The sequence below is a fragment of the Alligator mississippiensis genome, chromosome 15 (assembly GCF_030867095.1).
Source record: "Alligator mississippiensis isolate rAllMis1 chromosome 15, rAllMis1, whole genome shotgun sequence".
Taxonomy (NCBI): domain Eukaryota; kingdom Metazoa; phylum Chordata; order Crocodylia; family Alligatoridae; genus Alligator; species Alligator mississippiensis.
The window spans coordinates 21167729-21189830 of NC_081838.1; the positions used below are offsets into that span (position 1 = coordinate 21167729).

Consider the following 22102-nt stretch of genomic DNA (forward strand, 5'->3'; position numbering starts at 1 on the left):
GGCTTGTGGAAGGTCTCCAGGAAGGGGGACAGCTGGATGTAGGCTCCTCAGGGGAGATTCCCGAAGCGTGGTTTTGGGCCTGGTTCAGTGAGGTGGGTGGCTCAGCATCATAGTGCCTCCTATTGTCCCACCACAAGCTTTTGGTGCTTGGAGTGTGGGAACAGCTTCACCCTACCCCTCCACCTGGCCCGTTACCAGTTTCCGTTACCAGTTTATCCACGCGAGGGAGAAACCACATGGGTGTTCTGTGTGTGGGAAGAACTTCAACCAGTCTTCTACCCGGGCCTACCACCAGCTCATCCGCACTGGGGAGAGGCCTCATTGGGCTTGGAGTATGGGAAGAGCTTCAACTGATCCTACAGCCTGGCTCTGTACCAGCGTATCCACACAGGGGAGAAGCCACGTCTGTGCTCTGTGTAGGGGAAGAACTTCACCCGATCTTCCAACCAGTTCATCCACACAGGGAAGAAACTACATCAGTCCTCAGAATGTGGGAAATGCTTCCTCTGTTCCTCCAAACTGGCCCAGATCCAGGAGCATCCGTAATTCTGCCAGCAATGCAGGAGGGTCTTGGGAACGTTTACCTGCTTAGCACCCACCAGGGTCTGCATCCTGGCAAGTAGCCTCATGCTTGTGGACTCACCCATCGTTCAGCCCTTCAAGGGCACCACAGAACCCAAAGGAAACAGAGGCTGGCCCCCAAGGTTTGATGATAGGGAGGGGTTAAAAGGAAACACCTCAGGCAGAGGTCAGCCCAGGTGCTGGGGGAACCTGCGAAGAGATGATCTCTGTAATTGTCATTTCTGCTGATACCACCCCCTCCCTTGAGTGTATAACTCCACCCCCTTTCTCTATGTAACTGTGTTTAAGAAAATAACCTTGTGACTTCTGAATGAAATCAGTTTTTTGGCAGGGGGCTCATTTGTCTTGTTGCCAGAGGTGGCTGCAGAAAGAAGAGAGGGAATGGGAGTTTGTTCCACACATTTTGAATGTGCCTGTGAATTTCTAAGGGGCAGTGGAGGTTGGAGGCACGGCGTGTAGGTGAGGGAGTGTATGTCTAAGGAACTGAAATCAGCACCACCCCTTTCCAAGAGGGGAGCATGGGTGCAGATCAGTTTAGGTCCCCTGATGTCTGTTCACAAGAACTGACTTCAGAGCCTGCTTCTCGAACACAGTTCCCACTGTTTTTTTGCGTCATAGCCTTGTGGAGAAGAGAGTGGTATGTTACAGAAGTAGATGCATAAGCATTTGTTGTGGGGCCCTGAGCAGGGTTGAATAGGAGCACAGGGAGGCACCAAAGTCCACTAAGGCACCCACTAGCCAAACTGGGTTGGGCCCCAGGTGCGGATGCCACCAGCCTCATTTGCTGCAAAGAGAAAGGCCACATGTCTGCTTCTGTCCCGTAGCATCTCCATCAAGTGAGTGGGAACATGGGGAAGTCCAACTGAGACCCGGTGATGAGGTCAGGCCTCCGCTTGCACCCATGGCCACAGCCATATTAGATTTCAATTCCTACTGGATGATGGCCTTCCCACCAGGAGGGATACAGCTAGTAGATTTTCCCTTTTGATTTCTTTCCCCTTGGTTCCAATTCCAGAGACCCGGAGGGCTGTTGAGCAGAGCGAAGTTGGAGGTGGAGATTTAGATCTCAGCCACCATGTACCTCACTGCCTGGCCACCCAGCAGTGGGACGCATGTGGCTTTCCAAGCGGTGGCAGCGAGGTGCGGAGCCTCGGAGCAGAGGCTGAGCCCATCTCATAGCTGCGGCCTGCCCTTGCCCGTGCAAAGGTCAGGAGGCCACGTGGCATCCCCACCTCCCCCAGCTATCTGGTGCCGTGCCCCTGGAGGAGCCACCGGGCTCTTCCTGGGGACAATGTGGGGCAGGCCCGGGGGCTGCATCCCCTCTAGCAAGGCAGTGCAGCCGAGGCTGGCCCTGCTCCAGGCCCTGACTCTGGGCCCCCCGGACAGTGCACAGAGGGGCTGGAGTGGGGAGGCAGCCGGGGCTGGGGCCAACTTGGCCAGGAGGTGGTTGGGGCCAGGTCTGGGTCCAGGGCCGGTGCAGCCAGGATGCAGCTGGGGCTGGGACTGGGGCTGGGGCCTGTGCAGTCGGGAGGCAGCTGGGGCAGGTGCCAGGGATGGGAGGCTGAGGCTGGTGCAGCCAGTGCCAGTGTGGCCAGGAAGCGGCTGGGGCCAGGGCTGGTGCAGCTGTGAGGCTGCCAGGGGTATGGCTGGTGTGGCTGGACCTGGGAGGCAGATATGGCTGGTGCGGCGTCCAGGGCTGGCATGGTCAGGGCCAGGAGGTGGCTGGGGCCAGGGTTGGGAGGTGGGTGCTGCAGCGCCGGGCAATGCCGCTCCCCCCTTGGCCCTTTCCCCTCCCCCCTCAGACTTTCCCATGGTGGGGTGGGGTATGTGTGCACGCATGTGCGCACACTCAGCCCCCCCAAATGTTCTTTTCTTCCTCCATCTATGCCTCTGCATCTGGCTGCTTGCCACTGCCGGCTTCATGTCCAGCTGCTGCCGCCGGCTTCTTCGGGGTAGGGGGCCCCCAAACTATTTCTTGCAGGGGCCCCCCAAAAATGGTGGGCTGGCCCTGCTAGTTCCCCTTGGCATTGGGCCCTGCTGCCCCTATGAAATGTTACTGCAGAACCAGGTGTCTGTAGCAAGGAGCTGCAAGCTGGCAGTTTAGCCAGATTCAAAAAGGAACTGGACAAATGCAGGGTGAGGATGAAAGGAATGGTCTGCCTGGTCTGAGAGACCAGCGTTTCTGTGTGCGTGGTGTATGGTGCACAGTGCGGATATTGTAACAGGTCTGGGTGGCCCGTGGGCCTTTGTACGGGTGCGCGGGCTGTGCAGGTGCGGTTTTTGTAACGGGTTATGGTTTTTCTTTGTGGAGTAATACTCAGAGTATAGATATATATATAACCTTATATATAGAGAGATATACATTTTTCAAAAAAGCATTCTTGGAGGAAAGGTGCATTAGTGACTACTGAACATAAGAGTTAGGGGAGCAACCTCTGAATCAGAACTTCCCAAACCTTAAATGCTGGAGGCAGCAAATGAGAGAGGAATGATGGAAAAAACCCCTGGTCAGACCCAGCTCCCTCTCCCATTCACCACCTGCTCTGTGTTGCTGTGACACAGGAGACTGGGCAAGGTGGAGCTATCATCCACCCCCAACAAGTGGCAGTTACTGTGTTCTTATGGAGGAGAAGCCCGAGGAGGAGCAGACCTTAAATTTGGATCTTGGAAGCTCTTTAATTAGGAAAACTGTACTCAAACCTGCACAGCTGAGCCAACACAAGAACTAATGAAGGTGCCAGGCCAGAGCAGTGCATAGAGCAAGGGGGGTCCTTGAGGCAGAAGCCTGTACCCGGCACAGACGAAGTGCAGGCAGGCTTCTGGGTGCCAGCACAGACCTGCAAGCCATGAGGAGCCATTCCAGGGGCATCAGAAACAGCTACCACTCCCTCTGCACCTGGAGGCTGCAGCCAGACCCGTGGGGCAGACCAGCTCCTAGCTCTCTGGGCTGAGTGCATCAGACTATCATTCCAGTAGTGTGACCAGTGAAAGGCAAGTGAGGGTGAGCCCCAGGTGCAGGCTTAGAGGAGGCACCAGACAGCCTCTGGGGAGCCCACGCTGCCACGGCAGCAGCCAGGGCAAAAGGACACTGAGCGGTGGCAGCAGCAGCACCAAGGGCCTTTGAATCTCCAGGCAAGGCAAGAAACACACATGCATGCATGCACATGCTCTCTCTTACACACACATGCACACGCTCTCTGGCATCTCTGTCCAGGGTGTAAAACTTTTCAGTTCTGCCTCAGTGACACTCCGACAGCGAGGGACTTGGGGAAGGGTCTGAATGGCAGTCCCTCCACCTCTCCCCAGCTCATCTCCTCCCAGTCACATTGATGCTTTCTCCTGGTGAACACATGCAGAACGATGATCCCAGGGACCAAGACTGCCAGCACCCCCAACAAGACAAGCCCCTTGGTGTGGCAGTAGGACAGTGATGGAGCACCTGAATAGATCAACACATGATTAGGTGTTAGGTCAGCTTAGAAACAGAAATCAGGCAGGCAGCTGGAGCTCAGATTTAAAGTACTTGCCTTGGGACAGGCCAGAGGCAGCATGGAGAATCCCACTTGCTCAATCACTAAATCTCTGCCTAAACTGCTGATGTGTTAGTGGTTTGTAGAGCACACCCAGGGCACACTCAGCTGACATAAGCAGCACTCTAGCACCTGCTAGGCAGTCATAAGTGCAGGATGCATGGGAACAGCAGGCTGGAAAGCAAAAAGAGTGTTTTTCTGCAGCCCAGTGATGTGGGCATTTAGGGGGCTCCTTGCTAAGAGCATCATTTCTTTTTTATAGACAGTGACTGTCTAATGGAAACAGTCCTGGCCTGAGAGCCAGCGTGAGCCAGAAAGAAACCCTGGCAGGCCTTCAGCATGATGACACTGGGCTGCAATCTCTACAGGTACAGAGGGATGCTCATGGAGGTGGTGCAGGCAGCCAATGGTGGTCATGAAGTTGGATGGAGAGAGAAATGGAGGGGAGTAAGCATCAAGGGGGAGATTAAAATTATTTTGAAAAAAAATCAAATGTACAAAAATTATTAATTTTGTCACAAATGTATCGTGATTCATTTTTGCTTGCTTGCTTGAACACGGTCTGCCTGGCACCTTGAATGGTGCATATCCTCGTGCAGGGCAGGCCTACTCAGCCAGGCTGTTTCTGATGCAGCAACCAAACAAGCTTCAAACAGATGATTGTAGCCATGACAAGCAGGGCTTGTAACCCCCCTGTAATGGGACATGTGCCCTGCTAAATGCACCCACCAGAGACTTGTACAAAAAGGATGTAGACAGGTTGGAGAGAGTCCAGCAGAGGGCAACAAAAATGGTTGTGGGGGACATGATTTGTGAGAAGAGGCTGAGGAAACCAGGTTTATTTAGTTTAGAGAATGGAAGACATTTAATAGCAGCCTTTAACTGGTCCCAAGGAGGACAGAGCTGGACTCTCAGATGACAGAACAAGGAGCAATGGGTTCCAACTGCAGCAAGGGAGGTTTAAGTTGGATAAGATAGGAGGGTGGAGAAGCACTCAAGCAGGTAACACAGAGAGGTGGTGGAGTTTTTTAATGAATCCTATGAACCAGCTCTAGTCCTTATTGTCTGTACCATGGTTAAGGGCTGGTGAGGTCCCTCCAGGTGGAGTTTGAACCCAGTCCCTGGCTTAGGCCAGTGCTTGATCCATTGTGCCACTGGGGTTCCTTGATAGATGGCTTCCCAAAGGAAGGAGTTACCTGTCTGTACCCATGTGTTCTCAAAACAAGGGTTGATGATGAATGCTTTTCTTCTGGCACTTCATAAGAATTGCCATTTACTGGGTCAGAACAGATCCCTCATGCCCAGCCTCCTGTGTCACACAGTGCTAGACAGTGGATGCTAAAAGGCAGAGCAAACAGGACCGGACTAGTGTATTTTGCACTGTTCCTGTTCCACTGGCAGCCTCCAGTGTTAGAGGTCTAGGAAGTTGTGATTCAGAGGCTGTATGCTCTAGAAGAAGCTCCTGGCCATCATGCTGTCATGGAGGGCAACATGAACCCCAGAAGCCAGGGGTTGCTCGCTGGCCACCTGCTCCTGCTCGCCGACCTGTGGCGCTCACATGCCTCCCTCACTGCTCACGTGCTTCTGCCACTGGTGTCAAGCCTGTAAGCTGGCCAGCCACTCCTCCATGATGGTGACCAGCTTGCCCAGCAGGAGGGTGCTGTCTTAGGGTGCTGGTGGAGACGGTGCATTCAGAAGGTTTTGGTCATTGGTGCGCCATTCCTCATGCTGCATCCCCGGTGGCAGCTGGTGCCTCTCCCCCACGTGCAGCTGCTAAACCTGCAGAGCAAGAACACTGTGGACATTTCTATGTGTCACTATGGCGATACTGTTATTGCATCATGATTTAGTATTTCCTTAAATCAAGGTGCAGTAACAGCCCATACTACGCCGTGCGTGTGGCACACCATTATTTTTAGCAGCATGCTGTACAAGGGGAGCACACTGCTGTGGTGATGTAGCTGCTGGTCATGTGTAGATACCCACAGACACTACTACATCATTGTAGTGCATTGCTGTAGCAACCTAGCATCACATGTAGACATGCCCTGCAACAGGACTTCCCGCAGCCCCTGTTCAAAGGGTTAGAAGAGAGTGGGCCAACTCCTTCCCTTCTCCTCCTGAGGCCAGGCAGTTTGCTCCCATGGGGGCAGGCTCACGCTGCCCAGGATCAGAGGAACTAGGGCTCCCACTCATCCGGGACACAGAGCTGGTGATTCCCCTGTTCTGTCCCTAGTATGTCTCACCAGGAAGGTGGGATGGGGCATTGCCCCCACTGTGCCCTGATGGCCTGTGCCCCGAGCATGCCTCTACCGAGACTTCCCTGGTCACACCACAATGAGCTGTTTGAGCATACTGAGAGGTGTCCAACCCACTATGCCCTGCTGCTGCTGATTGCAATGATGCCCAGGGTGCATATGAGAACCTGTTTGTTGCAGGACTGAGCTTCAAAGGTGCCCCAGGCAATCCCACACTTCCCCACAATGTGTGCCACTGCCTGGAGGGGTACTTCTGCCTATGATATGAGTCCCTGACCCCTGCAGCTGAGGTGGAGATCACCAGTGCCAACAATGAGTTTCTCTGCAAGTGACAGGCAGGGGGTAGCTAGGCCAGGCAGGGAGAGAAGGGAGGGACTAGCAGGGGATAAGGGGCAAGCAAAACTCGGAGGACATCCGAACCCCAAGCCTCCAGGCTTGGGCCTGCAAGTAGGATGCCTGCCAAAGATTTTGGAAACATCTGAAGCCCCAGATGGGGGTGGAGGATGTTTGCTGGTAGTAGGGCCATTGATGGTTCTGGACTGACTCTTGGATTTGGAATTTGTTTGGGCTAATTCGGCTTGGAATACAAAAAAAAAAAAAAAATCTCATCGCTTCTCAGCCTTTTGGCTCAGATTAGTGCCTATGCTTGTCATGGATACACCGTGACCACTGCGGCAGTTTTCCTAGTCGCACCCAGGGATGACCACTTTCCTGACACGGGGGTAGCACCCACCAAAGTAATGTATAGTTAACCTTCCACTTACCTGCTGGAGTGTGGAGATCTTGGCTTTATGCCCACTTTGTGGAAATGGGAGACTCCTCCCTAGCTTGCTCCTGTGGCCATGTGGCTAAGGGCAAGCGAAACTTGGGGGCATCTGAACCCCAAGCCTCTGGGCTAGGGCCTGCACTTAGGATGCCTGCCAAAGGATTTGGGAACATCTGAAGCCCCAAATGGAATGGAGGATGTTTGCCAGTAGTAGGGCCACTTATGATTCTGGACTGACTCATGGATTAGGAATTGCTTTGACTGATTTGGCTTGGAACATGGAAAAATTAAAATAATAAGAATAAAACATATCTCTCCTCTTGCCCTGAGACCAGGGAAGGATTCCTGCAAGAAACAGTGTATTGGATGAGGACATGGAGAGCACACTGTCCAAATTTGCAGATGACACCAAATTATGGGGAGAGGTAGACACAGTGGATGGGAGGGAATGAACGCAGGCAGATTTGGACAGGCTGGAGAGGTGGGCAGAACAAAATAGGATGCAGTTCAACAAAGATAAATGCAGAGTGCTGTGCCTAGGGAGAAGGAATCACCAACACACATACAGATTGGGGGATGACCTCAGCAGCACAGCAGCAGAAAGGGATCTCAGAGTCATAGCTGACTCAAAGATGAACATGAGTCGTCAATGCGAGGAAGTGATCAACAGAGCCGACTGCACTCTATCATGCATTAACAGGTGCATCACAAACAGGTCCAGGGAGGTGATACTTCCCTTCTATGCAGCACTGGTGAGGCTGCAGCTGGAGTACTGCATCCAGTTTTGCGTGCCGCACTTCAAGAGGGATGTGGATAACCTTGAGAGGGTCCAGAGGAGGGCTACTCGGATGGTTGGGGACCTTCAGGAAAGGTCCTATGAGGAGAGATTGAAGGACCTGGATCTCTTCAGCCTCCGTAAGAGAAGGCTGAGAGGGGATCTGGTGGCAGTCTACAAATTTGTTGCAGGGAGTGGGCAGCAAGGAATAGGAGATGCTCTGTTTACTAGGGCACCTCTTGGAGTAACTAGGAACAACAGCCAGAAATTGATAGCAGATTCAGATTGGACATTAGAAAGAACTTATTTATACCAAAACCTGGAATGGGCTTCCAAGAGAGGTGGTGCTCTCCCCTACCTTGGAGGTCTTTAGGAGACTGGACAAACCTGGCTGGGATCACTTGACACTGGTGCCCTTTCCTGTCCAGGGGCAGGGGGTCGGACTCAATAATCTTCCAAGGTCCCTTCTGACCCTAAGAATCTATGAAATGTATTAAATGAATACAGGAAAAAGGAAGAGGAACAGCCAAATACCAAGACTGTGACCCAGGCCACACATGCAGGCATTTGTTAAGTCTATCCAGCCCCTCTTGGGCACCTACATTCCCAGATGCTTTTAATCACTGCAGGATGCCTTCAGCACCCATCCCAGGACAGGAGGACTCGCATGGAATGCTGGAGCTGAAAAAGAGATGTGGGGTCCTTGCGGAAGCACAGACAAAGTCATCCTATCACTTCCCCATGGTTACATTTTTTCATCTCTTTTCCAGTGCTGGCTGTTTGTTTCAGAACTGCCCAGTGCTTCCTGATCAGCCTTGGACCATGAGATTGAAGAGCACCCAAAACCTTTGGCTTGTTTCTCCTTGGAGTGAATTAGGATAGAGGGAAGAGTTCACCATTACTTTTATTTTTCAAACCCTGGACAGAAACACCTTTACTTGTCCTGCATTGGTGGTTCAGTGGTAGAATTCCTGCTTGCCATGCAGGAGACCTGGGTTCAATTCCCAGCCAGTGCAGGTGCTCCAGTTGATGCCCCTTTGTAACTTTTCCTCAACTCTTGACTTAAAAAAACCACACAAAACATATCTTCCAGTGCAAAGAAGGCAGAACAGCATTTCTTTTACACTATTGATTCCTTTTTGTAACTTCTGGATTTATCTTTTGAATCACATGCAGATGTGTACACAACTAGCAGCACTAATATTGTGTGGCACCATTAAAAAAGCTCATGGCACCCCAGAGTGCCCAATCACCCTGGCGGAGACTTACTCCTCTAGATTATTTCAATAGCACTGAGAGCATGCTACAAATAAGAAGATGAACAAAAGTGCAGCCTTCACCCCCATGCCTTTCCCAGAAGGGAAAATGAATAGTGCAAGAAAGAGAAACCCCACATATGTAATACCTTAATTTTATTTCAGTCTTCACAAAAAAGGCGAGCTGTCCATTGAGAAATGCATCTGGCAGAAAAAGAAGGGGAGGAGAGAATGAGTGGGAAGTTCAAAGCTGGATTTCTGCTGGGGAGGCCAGCACCCTGGACATTAAATCCTAAATTTCAGTTCCAAATTGAGCAGAGACACAGTTCAGCTCTTTCCATCTTGAATGACCTCTCCTTTGCCACACTCCTCTTGCACTGCCCTTTTCTATTTTGTAGTCCCCTTCACACCTAGCTTGCCTCCCTTTCCTTTCCTTTTTGTTTTCAGTCTTCAGCAAAACTCTGGCGACTATTGCAGAAAGGGTGTTGATGCTGTACCACTCCCCAGGAAGGGCTGTTTCCCCAGAGCCAGGCATAAAGTACCACAAAAGGCATTTTTCTACATAAAATTACACCTCAACAAAGGAGTTCTGTCCCATCCCTTCCTCACCACCACAACCATAAAATGCTCTTCAATTCACAGGGTAGATGAGAAACCCCAGGGAGACCCTCTTGTCTGGACATGGAACAGAGATCACTGAAAGGCCTAAAATTTAACACTGCTGTGCAGCAACACACTTGCCTGCACTGCCCCAGGGCTGCCATCAGGAGCAGGTCCCATCCACCCCCTCTCGTTCCATGCTCACTGCAAATCAAGGCACTGTGGTCACCAGAGAGGAGAACTTGAGTCCATGCCCCCAAAACCAAGAGTCTGAAAACAGGTTGGGACATGGCCAGGGTTACCCCAAGGGGATATTGTCATCTTGACTATAGGTCTGGTGGAGAGAAGGGACATTGGGAAAAGTGTGCTGTAGGACCCTTGGGGTTGGGAAGGGGGCTGCAAATCAGAGTGGACCTAATCCATGTAGAACTAGGTGTGTTTTGGGGATGGTGGGCTGGGAATGTGTTTGGCTTAAAGCTCGGTGTGGAGCTGGAGGGGGTTGGGCTGTGGTGGGAGGTGGGGTAAGCAGTACATAATTGCCCTGGCTCAGCCAGGCCAAGAGCCACATTCCAGTTTCCAGCCCTTGGATCTAGTTTGACCTTTGTCTGCAAAACTAAGGAGCCCTTTCCTCTCCCATTTCCTTTCCCCTTAAGGGGACATCCAGACTTTGACCCCTGCCCTCCCCTTGCCCTTGTTCAGCTGCAAAAGGCTCAGGCCCCAGAGCTCAGACCCCTGCTAGCCTGACTCAGCAGAGACAGTTCCCCATGCATAGGACAGGCTGAGCCATGGAGAGAAGTCCACACCCTCGGGGGTTACAGTGATCCTGCACCAGGGGAAGGAAGCACCCGCTTGCTTGTGTATGGACCCACCACAATTCATTTCAGAGATACGAAATCGTGATCAGTTCAGTGTAGAACTGACCCAGAGATGAAAAGCATCCTCTGTTTCTCCTCTAAGTAATCCTGGATTTCCAACTCATTCCTTCCTAAGAAAGGACTCCCAGATATTCCTGTTAATTAATTACATAAAATTGACACATGAACATAAATTGCATATATAACAATATAAACTATGCATGTTCTATACATGTGACAAGTAGGCTGTAACCTATGGAATTCCATGCCTCTTTGAACAGGGAATCTATGAGGTGCCAGCCAGCACCAGCCCAGGTGCAAACCCACCCCCCAACACCCCACCCAAGAGGCAGCGGCACCTCGGGTGTGTTGGATATCTAGCCCCTGATGCCCCCACCTGCCACCTTGTATCCCACTGTCCTGCTCTGGGTCTAACACTTTCAGGAGCTGGGAGGACAACTGAACTAACTGAAGGAGGTGGTAGGGATTGGCTGGGGTCCTGCCCCACTCCCACCTCAGTGGGGTAGGCAGTGCCACAGCATCTGATGCAAGGAGGCCAATATTTTCCAACTACCTATACTGTAGTTTGCCCCTCCAGGGCATGGTGACCCCGCCATGCCTCTCTTTGTCTTCCTCTCCAGAGCCCCACTTATGCCCCAAGATGTTGGGCATGTGGATCTGTCTCCATCCAGGCACTGGCACACAGGAGCTCATGTAGTGGTGCTTGTGCCTGGCTGAGAAACAGGCCATGGCCAGCAAGAGACCACTCTGCCCTCATCTAACCACAATCTTGGCCTTGGTCTCCAGCCCTAGGAGCTGGGCTGGCTGGGCGGTGCAGTTAGTTCAACTCTCCTCCCAGCTCCTGAAGGTGTTGGACCCAGAGCAGGACAGTGGGCATGCTAAGCAGTTGATGCCCGTAGGGTTTGGGAGGGGGCATCAGCTGGACCAGGGCTCTGGGGGCCACACAAGCGGGGGGAACAACAGGATTAAATGCTCACGCGTGACAGGAACAGAACACACTGTCATGCTTGGCCCTGTTGTGACATCCCACACCAGTCAAGAACAGCCCTCGCCCACCAGCCCTTAGCAGCCACAGAGCCACCTGAGTCATACAATCATAGACAATGAGGGTTGGAAGGGACCCTAGGAGGTCATGTAGACCAGCCGCCTGCTCAAAGCAGGACCAGCCCCAACTAGATCATCCCAGCCAAGGCTTTTTCTAGCTGCCTCTCAAAAACCGCCAAGAACTAGAGAATCCACAAATTCTCTGGGTGACTTATTCAAGTGCTTTACATGCCATGCTGGTTCCCTGGGGGTGGGAGACAGAAATGTAAACCCCAGGCCCTGGGTCCCAGACAGGTCTGTGAAAAACTTGCCTCAACCCCCTTCCGCCTGCCCCACCACCAACTTCTTTAGCCTGGGAGAAATACTTTTGCCTTAATTCCCAAAGCAAACAAGTGCTCTTCACTTGGTGGAGAAGACAGAAAGGCAGGGAAATCAATTTCAATGGGCACTGTGGCTTAGCTGGTTAAAGCACCTGTCTTGTAAACAGGGGATCCTGGGTTCAACTCCCAGCAATGCCTACTTTTCACTATCTAACACAGTGCAAGGATTAGGTGAGATCTTTGCATTTGGAGACATTGGTAGACTCTCATGGGGGGCAGCCTAAGCAAAGTGTAAGGGACCCTCTAACTACACCAAGGCATTTGAAGCTGAGAGGAAAGGTCTCTCTCCTGCCAGATAAGTTAAACCACCTGGGCCAAAACCCATGATCATGGTACAAATGCAGGGGCTGTGACCTGTTCCTGGTAGCAAGTTAGGGGACCATGGGTTGCATCTAATATGTTGCAGCCTGTTAAGAGAAAGCTTCACTAAGTTGGACTGAGTAATGGTCAGTCCAGCTTAGTGCAGGGACTATCTGAGGACAATAAACCTTGCTGAAGTAAGGAAGGCACTAAATACCTGAGCCCTCTCTGTGCCGTGAGATTGCCCTTCGATTCACCCTCCTCAATCCTTTTCTTACTTCCAAAATTCTTTTTGAAGTCGGGGGTTACTCCCCCTTCTTAGCAAGTCCAGAGACCTTGAGGGGGTGGCAGGCCCTATACGGGAACCCTAACCTCCATAAGGATAGTCATGGTCTGTAGGGAAACCCTGACTGGCCGTCACCTAGCAAGGGATCATGCAGTCCATGGGGTGGGGCTGCCCTCTACAAGCTCCCCAACTTCTGTGGGGGTGGGCTTCTCTCTGTGGGTCTCTGGTGCCCCCCAGGCCCTACTTTTCTGGCAGTGGGGGAGACCTCCGTTCCCAGCAGCGCCTACCTGGTTTTATTCCACAGGTTGGCCATGTCAAATCATGTCAGTGCCCCTGACCACGGGTCCCAGCCCAGGACCTGTATGGCCTATAGCCACCCTGCATGGGAACAAAGAGAGGCTAGACCAGTGGGTCACAGCCCTTTGAGACTTGAGGCACCCCAGCAGCCCCTTGCCCCCCCCAGCCCTGCCGGCACCCCTCACTCCCAACTCGCAGCCCCTTTCCCACCCGCCAGCCCTGCCAGTGCTCGTCACTCCCGACCCGCAGCCCCTGCCTCCCAGTGCGGCTGGTGCGCTGCACTCCTGCCCCATGGCCCTGCTCCCTCCCAGCCCCGCTGCCCAAGCAGCTTGCTCGCGCACGCACCCGGCCAGCTTCCCCACTGCCCCCGGCCCCGAGCAAAAGCAGAGGCAAAGCGAAAACCTGGACATTTGGCCGCCTTTTAAAACCACACATTTGGCGCTCCGGCTGGAGCACCAGGGCCCCAAAAGAGAGGACGTGTCTGGGAAACCCGGGCGTGCGGTAGGTCAGCCCGCATCGCAGGAGGCCCTTCCCGCGGGCACAGGACTGGCAGGAGGGCAGGGAGGGAGCAGAGGCAAGACAAGGAAAGGCGGATTCCCAAAGGCCTTGTTGGGCCACCGGAGTCCAGTGACCAAGGAGCTTGGAAAGGGGCAGGAGGGAGCGGGGCATCCACACCGCGGACGGGGCGCAGCGCGGGGACCACGCCTCCGGGCGCAGGACCAGCCCGCGGGCATCGCGAGCCCAGCAGCACGTGGGCGCTGCCGGTGACGTCACCAGGGGGCGGGGCGGGGTCAGGAGGGACCCGCCCCCCTCCGCTCTCTGATTGGCCAGGCCGTCCCCCTCCCCCCTGCTCCTATTGGCTGGGCCGGGAGGAAGGGGTGGAGCTTCTCGAGGCTGGCTGTCGGAAGCAGAGCGGAGTCCGGGCGCGGTGAGAATAGGTCGCGGCCGGGTTTCGGCGGCTCCTCGGGCCCTGACCCCCGCGCCCGCTCCAGGGCAGGGCGCGGTCCGCCAGGGCGCCGCGCGGAGCGGCCGGGCCCTGCCCTGGGGCGGAGCGGGCCTGGCCACCGCGGGGTCACCCCGGCCCCTCCCCCCACAGCGAGGCCCCCCCGGGGCAGGACCCAGGCGAGCGGGGCCCTGCCGCAGTCTCCCGCTCCCAGCCCCGGACCTGGCCCCGCAGAGCGGGTGGGTGGGGGGCAGGGGCCGGCCAGCGCTCTGCCCAGCCTCCCTGGCCGGGGGTGGGGACCTGCGCGGGGCGGGCTGAGCCCCTGCGAGCCGGAGGAGCCGTGCTCCTCGCCCGTGCGCCGGCCCCTGCGCTGCTCGCTGCCCGGTGCGGGGGTGTCCCATACCGCACCCCCCGTGCTGAGCCTGGGGCAGGGACGGGTGAGGAGAGGCTGAGGGCGCTGGGCTGCACCAGTCTGGAGAAGAGGCGACAAGGCAGGGATTTAATAGCAGCCTTCAGCCCCCTGCGGGGGGTGCAAAGGGACGGAGCTGGGCTGGTCTGAGTGGTGGCAGGTGACGGACAAGGAGCAATGGGCTCTGGTTGGAGATGGGGGAGTTGAGGTTGGATATTAAGAAAAACTCTGTCAGCAGGAGGGTGGTGAAGTGCTGGAACAGGTTCCCCAGAGAGGTGGTGGAGTCTCCATCTTTGGAGATGAATTTCAAGATCCAGCTAGACAAAGCCTTGGCTGGGATGATGTAGTTGGGGCTGGTCCTGCTTGGAGCAGGGGCTGGACTAGATGTGACCTCCTGAGGTCCCCTCCCGCCCTCATTTCTATGATCGGTGATTCTATGAATGTCTTCATTTCATTTCATTTCATGCTGCACAAAAACCCTTCAGTTCTCCATTGATAAATACAGTCGAGTAAGAAAAAGGTAGGAGATGGTGAGAAATACATTTTAAGTTGGTACCATGGGCCGGGACTACAGGGTAGGAGTGAGGGGCACTGGCAGTCTCAGGACTAGGAGATGTGGTGGGTTGGGGGAGACAGTAGCGGGGTCCAAGGGCTGTGGGTACAGGATTGCCAGCCTGGGCCGTGCTGCTGCCCTGGGGTGCAGGTGTCATGAGTCTGGGGCGTGTGCCCTGCCTACCGCCAGCTGGCCCTGCACCCAGGGAAGCACCTGCCTGGTGGGTGCAGGATCCCTGCCCCATTGGAGCCCTATGCTGCCCCACGCTGGTATGCCCTCCCCTGCTACACCCCTGCCCCAGCCCCCATCACACGCACACAGAACCCAGGCATCTGTGACCATGACCGTGTGTGTGTGTGTGTACATACACATGCACACCCATCTCACACACACAAGGACCCTGGCTCATGACACCGTCCCGCACCCACAAGAGCCGATTTGTCTGACAGGCCGTCACACACGTGAGACATCCGGGACACGCAAGCCAGCCATCATTCCCCCTCCAAGAATCCAAGCATCTCTCCTGTGCACCTGCAAACAACCACAAGAATCCCAGCATCCGACACACAAACTGCCCCCACCAAAGAACCCATGTGTCCGACACAGTCATGCACACACATGTATGTCCCTCGTGTCTTCCAGGCTGGAACCAGGGGGATATCCTCAAGGTTGTCGTCACCACAGCCAGTAAAGCAGCAGCTGTAGGAGGAGCCAGTCTGACGCTAGGAGGTCCTGGGGCAGAAGGTGATGCAGACCATGCAGCCCCCTTCTGAGACCGAGATTCCCTCAGAGACCCTACAGCTGGCACTGGGGCATGACTTCTCCACCCCAGAGACTTGGCGTAAACGCTTCCGGAGCCTCCGCTACCTGAAAGCCAAGGGGCCGTGGGAGGTTTGCAGCCTCCTGCAGGAGCTTGGTCGGCGCTGGCTAGAGCCCCAGCACCGCAGCAAGGAGCAAATCCTGGAGCTGGTGGTGCTGGAGCAGTTCCTGGCCATCCTGCCTCGGGAGATGCAAAGCTGGGAGTGGGGACCTGGCGTGGAGACCTGTGCGGAAGCCTTGGCCCTGGCTGAGGGATACCAGCTGCAGCAGAAGGAGGATGAGAAGCTCCAGGTGAGAATGTTTCACCCTGATCATGGATGCTTCTGTCTCCATCTCCATGTGATTGGGGGATGTTCCCTCTCAGCCCCATCTCTCCTAGGATTCCAGCTCCCCAGTGATATATTTATCTCATCCCCAGGTCACAGTGAGTGTAAAGGTCAAGGAAGTCTCAGATAAGATGCAGTCCACAGCAGCACTGCAGGAACCTGGTGCTTCCTGCCCGGAGCAACCAAAGACATGTTGTGTGGAAAGGCTTCTGGATGAGTCAGGAGAGAGGGAAACCACAGGGCCTGGGGACAAGCCACCTCATGTCCGCAGAGAGGAGCCCCTGCCCCACCAAGAGCCAGGTGAGGTACCAGGTGGAAGGCCCAGATGCGAGTCTGGATGCCTGAGTGTCTGGACTGCATGCAGAGGAAGCAGCTCGAATGTCTGCCCCAGCCTATGACAGGGCTGCAATATTCCTAAAGACATAACCATGTGGTTGGGCTAGGCCCAAGCTCTGATCTCTGTGTGTGGGCAGCTCCCAGGCTGGGGGCCCTGATCTTTCTTTCTGCATGTCTGCAGCACCCAGCAGAGACAGGCGTTATCTTGTTTGGGCCTTGTCTTGTTGCCATGCTAACAATCAGTGATGTAATTCATGTTCCAAAAACCTCTGCGCCAAATAAGGGGCTGTTGCAGGTGATGGAGAAATGAGACTCCCTAGTGGCCTCCGGCTGGTTCAGGTACAGTTAACCCAGGGCTCTGTCCTGCTGCAGATTCCCTTGTAACCGAGGCGACCTGGGAGCCGTGGTACCCAAGACGAGGCCCTTTCCCTGGACCAGGTAAGGAGCAGTGATTTTATCCTTTCCAGCAGCAGGAGCTACTGTCTCCCAGTGCAGAAATCTCTGCCAGAACATTTTGATGGGGTCAGTGCTCCAACAGCTCATCAGTTCTGGTTCTCCCAGTGCCCCAGAAAGCATTTCAGGAGCCCTGGAGAAGACTGACCTTGCGTTTTTCCTCCCCCTTCCCTTTAACATCCCTGGAGCTTCTTTTCAAGGGAATGATGTCCCTGCAGGCTCTGCGATCACCACCCCACGCTGAGACAGTTACTGGGGCTCATCTCCAGCCTCGTGCCCATGGAGGTCTATTAGCAAGAGCTGTGGGGCTTGGAGTCTTCCTTCTCCCCCATCTTCCACACACTGAACCTTCTATCTTTCTTAGTCCCAGACCAGTATAGGAGACTAGCAGGGGTTTCCCTGTGCCGGCAGCACCAGCGCTACCCTGTGCATTCTCTTCCCCACCCTGCAGGTGCTGGGACCGTGAGGATAGGTGAGCAGAAGCCTCCTGGAGAAGAGCCTATAACCCTGGAGCTGCAGAGGACTTCCCCAGGGAGACTGGAGGAGAGGGGCTCCCTGACACCTGAGCCAGGCCAAGTACAGCTCCGGGCGGTGTTTGAGGCCGTGGCAGTGTATTTCACGCGGAAGGAGTGGGAGCTGCTGGAAGATGAAGACAAGCTGCTTTACCGGGACCAGATGCTAAAGATATACCAAACCCTCGTTTCCCTGGGTAAGGCTCTGGTTGTTGCTTCTCCCTGGAGCTATGGAAACTCTGAAGTTTTGTAGTTGTCTCCCTGTGTTTCAACAGTCTCATCCTCATGGACTTTTGGCTGGTGGTTTAAATCCATTTTCTCCCCACTGCTTTGTCAGTGATCAGACCTCTCTCGCATTTCATATTGATATATCCTTCTTTATTTAATCCAGCTGCTCTCACTTGAATTGTCCCATTCTTATAACTCCTGGTGCTTTCATATTCAACAGTTTCATGGCAATATGATCTCCCTTTCCCTTCTCATCATGGTCATATCATCTCCGATTTATTGTGCCTTAAAATACACAAACATCTCTTCCTTGGGGAATTATTCATGGATTCTTTTCCCTGCCACAAATCCTTGGTTTAAATCTTCACTGAGAATAAGCTCCTTTCCACTCCTCTTTCTGGAATTACACTGATAAAAGAAATGCCATCCATCCAAAAATGTTTCCCAATGTCTCTTCTTTTTTGGTACCTTGAAAACAGTCAAAGTTTTATCCTTCTGCTCCTAGTACATCACACATCAGTGAATATTCATGCCTGTCCCTGGTGACTGTCAATTTAATACCCTTTCTAAACCATATGCGTTTGGTGATTTGTTTCCTATGGCCATCCCTCCACAACCTGGGTGACAAGGATTATCGTTTATTGAAGGCTTCTCCTTGCAGTGCTTTCTCTTTCATTCTAAATGCTTATTCTCCCTTTTCCATCAAGGCCTTAATAGAAACCTTGAGTTCATTGGGTCCATTCCCCACGTCCTGGTAGGCTATTGTGTATCCAGTACCCAGTAACAAACACTCTTTAATCGCTACCCTGAACAGGGTATCAAGGTCCTACACCTGACTTAGTCTGCAGCATCCAGCAAGGACAAGTGGAGCTCTGGGGCTGTGATGATGAGGATGGTGGGGAAATCTCAAGGTCCGAGGATCTGCTGCCAGGTGAGTTGTAGCTGTCCCCTTCACCCAGCTCTGCTTTTAGAAATGCTCCATGCCCAGAGTGCCAGGGGGACCGGGAAACTGCAGACCTGGCCTGTGTGCTGCCATTCCAGGGCGCTGACCTCAAATACAGTACATTATGCTGTAATGTGTCCCGGCAGGTGTTGTTTCCACTCCCTGAAATTGAGTCATGTGGAGACACGTAACTATTCCTTTCTTCTCCCTCGGATGATAGATGTTAGAGGACAATCAGGTTTGCTGCCTTGATTTTTCAGCCCAGATGTGGTTCCCCTGGGACACCATGATCTTAAACTTCCATCTTCACGTAGCAATGTAAGAGTTCGTTCCCGAGCCCAGGGTATTCATACCTCTCTAATACCCTCTCCCAGGTCATGATGGGATTTGTAGCCGCACATCCATATTAGCATGGTGTGCAGAGGCTCTGTGTAGCCGTTACTATTGGACAAGAAAAGCTAAAGCTGTCCTGGCTTCTGGTCAGGTTGATCTGGAACCCAGGATTTGTTTCATCGTGGTCTCAGCCTGCATGAAATGGCCCCATGTCATGAGTACAATACAGAACTTTAAGGTTGTGGTGGGGAAGTGAATACCCCACAGGTTGCACCAGAATTGTCTCCTTTGTGTTTTGTGTTCGTGGCCCCAAGTGTCACAAAGCCTGAGACTCTGCACAGAGTCCAGGTTCAGGTTCATGCCAAGGCTTTAGACCCAGTACAGACTCCTGTGACATAAATCTCCCCTGGGGCCTGTCAGTGGAGGAAAGCTCCATGAACTCATTAGTTGCAGCAGAGACAGCTCTGCTCCTTTCAGAAAAGAGAGACGGAGCTCTAAGACCACCTCCCCTCCTCTTTGGGTCATTATAGCATGAAGCCATTCAAGTACTGTCCTAATGAACATGTCCCACATGTCCTTCTCTTAGCAGGGCCTGAGGGGATGGGGCTGTCAGCTGAGCCAGAAATACTGAGTTTGGTTCTGAACTTCCGTGAATAGGGAACATTAGCCTGGCAGAGGGTACAGCCCTTCCCTTCCTCCCAGCACTTGGGGTTTTGGCAGGAAAACATTGATTTCTTGAGGGAACACAGGTCCAAGCCTGCTCTGAGGCCTGTCCCAGCAAAAGGAATAGAAGTATTTGCCCTTTGCTGGCAGAGTAGGGATTAATCGGGATTTTCTTCTCCGTGAAGGTGGTGCCTGGCTGCTGAGCACAGCTGAGGAGCAGGCTCCTGCAGAAGGGTTTGTGAACCTGGAGCCCCCACGGACTTCCCCAGGGAGTTTGGGTGAGATGGACTCCCTGAGACCTGAGAAGGAGCAATGGCACAACAGTCAGCGGGTGCCCAAAAAGCAGAAGGAGAATGTAGCAGTGAACCAGGTACAATCTCCAGTTGAGCGTGAGAGTGGAGAAGGGGCAGAACCCAGAAAGAGCCCTGAGTGCAGGGAAGAATTTGTGTTGCTGAGAGACCTAAAGAGGTCCTGAAAAGAGGCACTGCATTGAAGCCAATGCAGTGGGTTGGGCCTCAAATGGAACCAGGAGCCCACCCCTGCCTCAAGGTCAGGAAACCCTTTAACTGTCCAGCCTCTTCACAATAGTTGCTCACTGCCAGATCTATTCTGGGGAGCTCCCCTATTGCTTCACCAAACATGGGAAGAGCTCTTTGTGCCCCTTGGACCTGGTCAACCACTTATGAGAACACAGGGGAAAGCATCAGTACTCCTGTGTCAAGTGTCCTAAGACCTTCACCCATTTCTTCTCTGTCTCAGCACCAGCGCTTCCACCTGCGGAAGAAGACACACCGCTGCACCGAGTGCAAGAAGATCTTCAGCTGCTGGCAAGACCTGTCCCAGCACCAATGTGTGCAGAGTGGGGAGCAGCCACACCACGTCACCAAGTGTAGGAAGACTTTCAGGAAGACCTCCAAGCTGGGCAGACACTGGTGCATGCACGCAAGGGAGAAGCCGCATCAGTGCTTAGATTGTGGGAAGAGCTTCAATCTGTCCTCCAGCCTGACCAAACACCGGCTCATACACACAGGGGAAAAGCCACATCGATGGTCAGAGTGTAGGAAGAGATTCACCCGATCCTCTGACCTGGCTGAGCACCAGCGTATCCACACAGGGGAGAAGCCACATCAGTGCTCTGTGTGTGGGAAGAGCTTCATCTGGTCCTCCCACCTCACCCGGCACCAGCTTATCCACACAGGGGAGAAGCCACATCGGTGCTCACAGTGTGGGAAGACCTTCAACAGATCCTCCAACCTGGCTGAGCACCAACGTATCCACACAGGGGAGAAGCCACATCAGTGCTGTGTGTGTGGGAAGAGCTTCACCCGATCCTCCAAGCTGGCTGAGCACCAGCGTATCCACACAGGCGAGAAACCGCATCAGTGCTCTGTGTGTGGGAAGAGCTTCAGCCTAGCCTCCAACCTGACCAGACACCGACTTACCCACACAAGGGAAAAGCCACATCAGTGTTCTGTGTGTGGGAAGAGCTTCACCCGATCCTCCTGCCTGGCTGAGCACTAGCATATCCACACGAGAGGAGAAGTCACATCAGTGCTGCTTGTGTGGGAAGAACTTCAACCAGTCCTGTAGGCTGGCCAACCACCAGATCTGTGGAAAAAAATCCCCCTGTTCCTGTCTTTGTGGTCTGAGACAGCCCAGCCTCCGCCCCCTTCTGCTTCAGCTCTACCTGGTCACCTAGGCGACTGGGCTTTAAAAAGTCCTATGGGAAGGGGAGCTCGGTTTTCCTTTGTCCTGTAGCAGGCATTTTTGGGAAGGACACGCAGTCATTTTGGGGACTCAGCCAAGCTTGGGCCTCTGGAGAAATGCTCTAGATGATTATACTGTAAGTAGATATGGAAACTTAGCCAGTATATTAGGATTAAGTGATTTTTAGACGTGCTGAAAGGGTCACAAGCCCATTTTTGTATGACTCATTTTATTAGTGATTGCTCAAGGTGTTTGGTTTTTTTTTCCTCTTAAACATATTCTGTTCTCTACCCCACCCCCACTCCTATTCTCCCTCTCTCTGATCAATCAAAGCTATCTGTTACAGCGTGCCTAGCTGTGAATCTCTGAGGGGAGAGACACGTCTTTATAACTCCCATTGCTCGGCTAGCTAAGGTGGGCTTGGCTTTTTACTTTCCTCCGGTACCGGAGGCTGCTTTTGAATGCTTCAGGTAAAAGGAGCACCCAGATACTACCAGTGGGCAAAGTTCCCCTGAGGTCTGCAGAGTCTATGTACCCCAGACTGCATAGAGCCCAACCGTAGACCACTGCTTGGAAGGTAGCAATGTTAACCCAGGCTTGCGGGATGTCTGCAGGAAGGGGGATGGCCGGACATAGGCTCCCCAGGGGAGACTTCTGAAGCATGGTTTTGGGCCTGGTACAGTGAAGTTGGTGCTTCAGTGTAGTAGCACCCCCTAGTGTTCCACTGCAGGCCCATCTACATGGGCTGGGGGAGAGGCCCCATTGGTGCTTGGAGTGTGGGAAAAGCTTCCCCCGATCTTACAACCTGGCTGTGCACCAGCATATCCACACGGGGAGAAGCCAGATCAGTCTTCGGAGTGTGCAAAGTGCTTCCTCCACTCCTCCAAACTGGCCCAACACCAATGCATCCAGATCCAGGAGCATCTAT

The 22102-nt window shown here is 53.6% G+C and overlaps 1 protein-coding gene and 2 non-coding genes across 3 annotated transcripts in view; all 3 read left to right on the forward strand.

Moving 5' to 3' along the window:
• The first annotated feature begins 8856 nt into the window (after positions 1–8856).
• TRNAG-GCC (transfer RNA glycine (anticodon GCC)) lies at positions 8857–8927 on the forward strand. Its single transcript has one exon. It is a non-coding gene; the product is annotated as a tRNA-Gly (tRNA).
• A 3203-nt stretch (positions 8928–12130) lies between these two features.
• On the forward strand, positions 12131–12204 carry TRNAT-UGU (transfer RNA threonine (anticodon UGU)). Its single transcript has one exon. It is a non-coding gene; the product is annotated as a tRNA-Thr (tRNA).
• A 1944-nt stretch (positions 12205–14148) lies between these two features.
• LOC102564873 (zinc finger protein with KRAB and SCAN domains 7) overlaps positions 14149–22102 on the forward strand; it is a 32879-nt gene continuing 24925 nt past the window's right edge. Inside the window, exons 1-8 of the mRNA XM_059719096.1 lie at positions 14149–14821; positions 15497–15964; positions 16092–16299; positions 16708–16773; positions 17240–17497; positions 18343–18459; positions 19653–19837; positions 20227–20987. Of these exons, the coding sequence (XP_059575079.1) occupies positions 15602–15964; positions 16092–16299; positions 16708–16773; positions 17240–17497; positions 18343–18459; positions 19653–19837; positions 20227–20987 (1958 nt within the window). The 5' untranslated portion in view covers positions 14149–14821; positions 15497–15601. The remainder of the gene's footprint in view (positions 14822–15496; positions 15965–16091; positions 16300–16707; positions 16774–17239; positions 17498–18342; positions 18460–19652; positions 19838–20226; positions 20988–22102) is intronic.